Source organism: Meriones unguiculatus, chromosome 6 (assembly GCF_030254825.1).
Source record: "Meriones unguiculatus strain TT.TT164.6M chromosome 6, Bangor_MerUng_6.1, whole genome shotgun sequence".
NCBI classification, from domain to species: domain Eukaryota; kingdom Metazoa; phylum Chordata; class Mammalia; order Rodentia; family Muridae; genus Meriones; species Meriones unguiculatus.
The window spans coordinates 27457237-27464984 of record NC_083354.1 but is presented as its reverse complement, the minus strand read 5'-3'; the positions used below and the strand labels follow the sequence as shown (position 1 = coordinate 27464984).

The following is a 7748-nucleotide window of genomic DNA, read 5'->3' as shown; positions in this document are numbered from 1 at the left end:
TTGGAACAACCGAAATAGGTTTGTGTTGTCCTTGATTATTTTTTCCTAATCCTTTTCCTGGTATAAAGCCTTGTTTAAGCATGTGTTGGGTGACTGCCTCTGAGGGGCTAAACATGAGGACTCCCATTTGAGAAAGAATATCTCTCCCCCAGAGATTAACAGGGAGCCCAGGGACTATAAATGGACGCACGTGTCCGCTGTTTCCCTCAGGGTCCTCCCAGGTCAGCAATTGGGAACTCTGTAGGGTATTAAGAGATTGACCTATGCCTTGTAGCTGAGTTAAAGTTGGCTGGGAGGGCCAGGAAGAAGGCCATGCTCTTTGAGAAATTACTGTGGAATCTGCTCCTGTATCCAAAAGGCCCTCAAATGTTTTTCCATTGAGTTTAAGTTTTAGAGTGGGTCGCTCTTGAGTCATTTGGTGAATCCAGAAAATGTCCGAGGATCCGGGAGTAGATGGTCCTCGAGGAGGGCCTAAAGCTGGAGCAGTTAAATCTAGGGGTAGGGGGAGTGCTTGAGCCAATCACTGTCCCTTAGTAATTGGGAGGGGTCCCCGCGTGCTGCTAGCCAAAATTTTTATTTCCCCAGTATAATCGTTATCAATTAAAGAGGGGGAAGACATTAATGCCTTTGTCTTCCTTCAATGTACTAGATGCCCTACCCAAAATTAAATAGTAAGTCTGTGGGGGAGGTGGCCCAAAAATTCCTGTGGAGATAACTTGTACCCCGTCTTCAGGGGTTAGAATTGAGTCGATGGAGGCACAGAGGTCCAATCCTGCGCTCCCGGGAGTGGCCCTGCGAAGGCAGGCTGTTGGTCTGGCGCTGGCTGCGTTAGGGTCTGATTGTGGCATGGCTGGCTTACCCCCGAGGCCGGCATGAAGTTGATAGGGACCCGGGGCTGGCCCCTCCTCATGTTTCCCTGTTGGGGAGGGAGAGGATTTCCCGTGGCATCCGTTTTGGAGCGGCAGGCATCGGCCCAATGTTTGCCCCGCCGACAACGTGGACAAACAGTAGTGGGCAAGGGACAAGGAAGCCCTCCATTTTGTCCTGAAGGGGAAGAATTTTGTTGAGGGCATTGCCGTGCAAAATGTCCCACTTGTCCACATTTAAAACAAGGGAATTTTGAACTGGGACCTTGTGCGGCTCCCATGACTAGACTTATGGCCTGAGACATCTTATGAGTAAAGGTGTCAACATCTGAGCAGATACAGATCATCTCAGGAAGGTTTTTATCTTTATATTTGCCCCGCAGGGCTGCCTTACAGGCAGAGTTAGCATTTTCGAAGGCCAGCTGTTTAAGGAGTTTAATCTCTTTTCGTTCTATTTTATCGGATCCCAATGATCGCTCCGCCTCCTCAAGGAGGCGCCCCACAAATTCTGAATAGTCCTCATTATTGCCTTGGATAATCTTTGTTAAGGGTGAAAGAACAGACCCCTTAACTGGAATTGCCCGCCAGGCGGCAAGGGCAGCCCCATGGGCTTGAGCTAAGAGCCTGACAGGGAAAGCACGCTGTACTTGTTCTGGAGCATATTTTTCCTGTCCTGTTAATTTATTAAATGTCCATTTTCCTGAGGCTTTGTCAGGATTTTTAAAATTGTTATTAGCCAGATTGCGGCAGCGGTCATACCAGTCAGCCTGCCATGAGAGAAATTGGCCTCTTGTGAGAACTGATTGGACAACAGTAAGCCACTCACTGGGTGTCAGGAATCCGCCCCCAGCCATACTTTCAAGGAGGCAAACAGTAAAAGGAGCATTAGGGCCATAGTTGCGGACGGCTGAGTTAAGTTTTTCTAATTTTTTGAAGCGAAGGGGATGAAAGTCACCAGACTCCTCGGAGGAGGATTTTGTTCTGGCTTTAGCGGAAGAACTAGCAGGGGCGCTAGAGGAGTTGGGAGCCTGGGGCCCCTCCTCACCGTCACTTTCACTTTCGCTATTTTGTTCATCGGAGGCCTCAACATCAAGGATTCTAATGCTAACATGATCAGGGCGAGTAGGCGTGGATTGAGAAGGGCCAGAAATACGGCTTGCCTGTGAGTGAGTAGTAACAGGAAAAGTAAGTTGAGACGGGGTGGACAGAGGAAAAACCGGATTTATGAGCGAAGAGTTGGATGGAGGAGAACGCTCAGGAATAGCGGAGGCAGGATTGGATGTAGGGAAGGCAGAGCAGCGAGTTGTAAGTTGCAAAAGTTGTTGTTGGAGATGGAGGATCTCGGTCAGGTCACGGACTTGGGCAGAAAGACGAGACCGGGTCTCGGATATCTGTAGGCAGTGTAGGGAAGGATGGGAGGACAAAAGGAGCAGATGGCGGAGGTGCGGAAGCGAGTGGAGGGTCATCATCATTATGATATCGAGCAGCCTCGTCCTCGAGCGTAGCGGCATCTCCAGGATCTAGGGGTTTAGGATCTTGTGCAAGAGAGATGGGTGGGCCGAGGGATTTTAAAGATTCTTTGTGATTAGGCATTCCACAGTATGGTGGCGGGACATCAGCAGTGGGAAGAGGCGGATAAAGTCGAGGGAGGCTAGGAAGAGGAGAGGCGTTAGCCAAAGAGAAGGAATCAAAAGCACGAGAGGGAGGACGAGAAGCGGCGGGTGAATTTTGCTTGGATGAAGAAAGACAATATTCAGCAACTGAAAGTAACTGTCGTTTGCCAGCATCATTGTCGGCATCCTCAACAATATCTCTTATAATGCCCCAAAAGGAAAAGACTGTAAGGGAGAGTGATTGATCTCCTTCCTCAGTTAATTTTTGATTGAGCTCACATCCTACCTTTTGCCATTTTTGGGGATGAATGGTAGGGCCATCCAACATAAACCAAGGACAGGCCTTGTCAATGTAAATAAAGAAATTTATTAAATCTTTCTTCTTGACCCTAATTCCTCTCTCTCGAAGGGAGGCTTTAAGATCCTTAATGAAGGACTCCTCCTTAGACAAAGAATGCCCCATCTCGATAAGATGGAAGCGTAAAAACTCACCAGGTCATGCAGTCTTCTCCGGGCCAGAGGAGTGTGACCAATCTATTGATGTCGCAGGCCTGCTCTTTTATCAAGGGTCCGTCAGGGTCGACCCGTACTTCGAGCCCCACGTTGGGCGCCACTCTGTCCCGCCCCGCAGGACCTAGTTATTCGTGGGGGCGAAGGGGGTCGTACCTGTAGGAGATGAGGGAGAGAGCACAAGTAGACGAATGCCTTTCAAGTGCTGATTTTATTGTGCAGTAGTTTTATTTTTATAGGGCAGTTCTGGCAGGGAGGGGGGTTTCGAGGAGGAGGAAATAACTGTGGAAAATCACCAAGACTATTGTAAGAAATCACTTGATTCATGTGATTGTTACAGTGGAGGCTCACAAGGTTATTCAGTCACTAAAAACAACGTCTATGGTTTCGGACATCTGTTGTTTGTCTGGCAGGGCTATTAACCGAAACGTATGATTCACAGACCTCTGTTGTTTGTCCGGCAGGATATTACAATTCAGAGTCTGGGGGCTATGCCGGCTCCCGACAACTCCCCAAGTCCACTGATAGGGGAGGTTCTCCTCTCCTTTCTGATCTTAGTCTATCAGTTCACATCAAAAGTGGCTGCATTGTCCTCTACTATGGCCTGGTAAGGCTGCTACCCCCCAGCGGGAGGTGATCAAAGAGCAGGCCAATCAGATTATGTCAGAGGCAATACCTCTTCACATTACTATGTAACCTAATTGGACTCTGAACTGCCCTGGGCTACATCTGTGCAGGGGTTCTGGGTTATCTCTATGAATAGTCCTTGGTTGGAGTATGAGTCTCTGGAAAGTTCCCTGTGTTCAAATTTTCTTGTTCTGTTGCTCTCCTTGTGGAGACAGGAAAGCATATATCTAATTGTCTGAGGAGCTCCTAGAGAAGAGCACTGAGGTGAAGCTAGTTGTGGGTGAGAGAGTCAGTGCTCCCATGGTATCTTGAGCGTGAATACTGACAGCAGTCCTCATGCCAGATCCAAAGCAGCCAGTGTTAAAGGCATCGTGCAGCACGCTGGTCTCCTGAGTTCCTAAAGGGAAGTTAGGGTACCAGGATATCCAAGTCTCTGTCAAATGAGAGGCCTTACACATAGTACCCCACATTCTGATGCTATGGAAAGATGAGAGGGTATGGAGGGGGTTCATGGGAAGTGAAGGAGAGTCCTAATCTACTCTTAGCAGACAAGCAAAGCAATCAGAGAAATGTGAAAATACACCTTCCTCTGCCTCCCTTCTCTCCACAGGCTTGGCTCTGAGGGAAGCCCAGTGGTTTCAGGAGGCAAAGAGTCTGAGTGAGCAGCTGCAAGGCGCCTACACACAAACCACTTTCTGCCACATGAATTTGCCAGAGTTGTGCTCTAGCCAAGGCACTGACCACTTGCTTGGATGTGATGTGTCCATCCTTTCAAAGCACATCAGCAGGCCAGTGCAAGGGGCCCTGACAATCCCCGAGGTCTTTGCCAATCTCAGCTCGGTCATGTGTGTGGAGGGAGAAGATGGCAGTGGGAAGACAACCTTCCTGAAGAAAATAGCTTTTCTATGGGCATCAGGGTGCTGTTCCCTGTTGACCAGGTTCCAACTGGTCTTCTACCTCTCCCTTAGTTCCACCAGACCAGACCAGGGTCTGGCCAGCATCATCTGTGCCCAACTCCTAGAGGCAGGAGGCTGTGTTAGTGAAGCGTGCCTGAGCAGCATCATTCAGCAGTTAAAACACCAGGTGCTGTTCCTGTTGGATGACTATAATGGGGTGGACTCCCTCCCACAAGCCCTAGAGACACTGATTACCAAAAACTACTTGTCACTAACCTGCTTAGTATGGATCGCTGTCCATACAAACAGGGCCAGGTCCATCCATCCATACCTGGATGCAATTCTAGAGATCAAAGAATTTCCTTTCTATAATTCATTCTCTGCATTACGGAAGGTCTTCTCACAGAGTATAACATGTCTGCAAGAGTTTATGGTTTAGTTTGGACAGAATGAGGATTTACAGGGAATTCACAAAACTCCTCTCTTCATGGCAGCAGTCTGTTCTGACTGGTTTCAAAATCCTTCTGATCAGCCCTTTCATGATGTGGCAGTTTTCAAGTCCTATATGAAGTGCCTTGTCCTTAAAGTACAAAGCTGCAGCTGAGGCCCTCAAGGCCACTGTGTGCCCAGGTGGGCAGCTGGCCTTGAGGGGATATTTTTCGTCATGCTCTGAGTTCAACAATGATGACCTCACAGAGGCTGGAGTGGATGAAGATGAAGACCTGACCACCTGCTTGATGAGCAAATTCACCACACAGAGGCTGAGACCAGTCTACCGGTTTTTAAATCCTCTCTTCAAAGAATTTCTCGCTGCCATGAGGCTGAATGAACTCTGGGTTCAGACAGACAGGAAGACCAAGACCTGGGAATTCATTATTTGAGACAAATTAACTTGCCCTTGAAGGCTCTGACCACCTACAACAACTTTTTATAGTATGTCTCTAGCCACCCTTCATCAAGGGCAGGGCCAGAAGTTGTGTCTCATTTGCTTCAGTTGGTGGATGAGAAAGAGTCGCTGGAGAACATGTCTGACTATGAGAATTACAAGAAACTCTACCCGGAAATTTTCAAGTGGGTCGAGTTTGTTAGGGCGCTGTGCCAGGAATCTACAGAAGCTTTCTGTTCATTCCTTTCAGAACATTTATTAGATATTGCTTTAAACATTGCTTATGAAAGCAAAACAGTTTCTGCATGTTCTCCATTGATTTTGCAATTCCCTGGAGGGAGAAAACTGGCTTTGTGAGTATTGAATTTCCTGTACTTTTGGGACCACCCAGAAAGCCTGTCACTGTTGAAGAGTTTACAGGTTTCCATAAAAGGAAATAAAATGTCTTCTCATATAGATTATTCATTCAAGACATATTTTGAAAACTTACAGCCACCAGCTATAGATAAGGACTACACATGTGCATTTAAACATATAAAAGATTGGAAGAAAACATTTACTGAAAATGAGGAGATCATCAGTAAATATGTAAATATCCGACCCAGGGCCCCACCAGACATCAGTGAAGGGTACTGGAAACTGTCACCCAAGCCACACAAGATCCCTAGGTTGGAAGTTACAATGGCCAACATGGGCCAGCAGACCAAGCACTGCTCTGGGTCCTAATGGAAGTTTTCTCAGCTTCAAAGAATATTGAGGTCTGCTTGTCCAACATCAGTGGCTTTCTTGAAAGCATCTGCCCAGCTCTGGAGCTGAATAAGACCTCTGTCACCAAGTGCTCCGTGTGCAGGCTGGAGCTCAGCAGAGCAGAACAGGAGCTTCTTCTCACCCTGCCTGCCATGCAGTCTCTTGAGTTCTATGGGATGCACCATCTACCAGGTATCCCTGAGTGTGCTTTCACAAGCATTCTGGCTGACTCTGTGGTTTCTTAGTGTTAGATGAGTAAAACTTCTCAGGTACAAGCCATGAATGTGCCTCGATAGGAGAGATCTGAATACTCTCACTGTTTGGGGCAGTGTATAAGGCCCTGAATCTTAAAATGGGTTTCAAGTAACTCAGACAACACTAGGAAAATATTGCCACACATCCTTCCCATTTATTCCTAAATTATAGGTGAGCGTCATTTTATTTCCTTCAATATATTTTGATGTGTTGATATCACTGTAAATATTTAACTTTTTTATTTTATAATGAATAGTAAAGCTTCCTTTTCATTAGCCTGTTGCATGGTTGAACATGCTTTGAGATGATGTCTTCTGTAGTCTAGACTGGCTTTATCCTGGTTATCTACCTGATCCTTCTGCCTCCTTTTCCCCAGCACTAGATTACAGGATTTCTGGGTATGGCACCACATCCTGGCTCTGAAACAGCATCAAAATCTAATAAGTACCAACTGACTCATTATAAAAACGTTGATTGACTTTTAAGTAAACCAGCTGGAGATGAAGCTCAGGTGTTGATTAATTGCCTGGCACAAATAGCTGGGTTTGGCCATAGAATTTTGCAATCTGGGCAAGGTGGTGCATGCCTGTGAGGCCAGCATGTAGGAGGTAGAGGCAGGAGGATCAAATGTTCAGTGGCTGCTTGGGCCAGAGAGAGAAATACCACAGGATTGCTCGAAAAAGAGAAATATTTCATTTTAAACTGTTATTTCCACTTTATTTTTAAATATTTTTATAAATTACAGTTTATTCACTGTATCCCCACTGTAGCCCCTTTCCTCATCCTCTACCACTCCCACCCTCCCTCCACCATCTCCTTTCATGCCCCTCCCCAAGTCCACTGATAGGGGAGATCCTCTTCCCCTTCCCTCTGACCCTAGCCTAACAAGTCTCAGCAGGACTGTCTGCATTGTCTTCCTCTGTGACCTGGTAAGGCTGCTCCCCACTCAAGGGGAGGGGATCAAAGAGCCAGCCACTGAGCTCATGTCAGAGACAGTCCCTGTTCCCATTAGTATGGAACCCACTTGGAGACTGAGATGCCATGGTCCACATCTGTGCAGGGGTTCAAGGTTATCTCCACGCATGGTCTTTTTTTAAAATTTTTCATCAATTACACTTTATTCATTCTGCATCCCCCATAAGCCCCTCCCTCCTCCCCTCCCAATCCCACCCTCCCTCCTCCCTCTGCATGCATGCCACTCCCCAAGTCCAGTTATAGGGGAGGTTCTCCTCTCCTTTCTGATCTTAGTCTATCAGTTTACATCAAAAGTGGTTGCATTGTCCTCTACTATGGCCTGGTTAGGCTGCTCCCCCCAAGGGGGAGGTGATCAAAGAGCAGGCCAATCAGA

At 47.2% G+C, this 7748-nt stretch overlaps 1 protein-coding gene across 1 annotated transcript; it reads right to left on the bottom strand.

The window, feature by feature from the left end:
* Positions 1–736: 736 nt before the first annotated feature.
* On the bottom strand, positions 737–2377 carry LOC132654819 (endogenous retrovirus group K member 6 Gag polyprotein-like). Its single transcript, XM_060386110.1, has one exon. The coding sequence runs from the start codon at positions 2375–2377 to the stop codon at positions 737–739; it is 1641 nt and encodes a 546-aa protein (XP_060242093.1).
* Positions 2378–7748: the final 5371 nt, after the last annotated feature.

Coding starts and splice junctions, on each gene's coding strand:
- LOC132654819 (XM_060386110.1), bottom strand. CDS start 2,377: ATGCCGCTACGCTCGAGGACGAGGCTGCTCGATATCATAATGATGATG.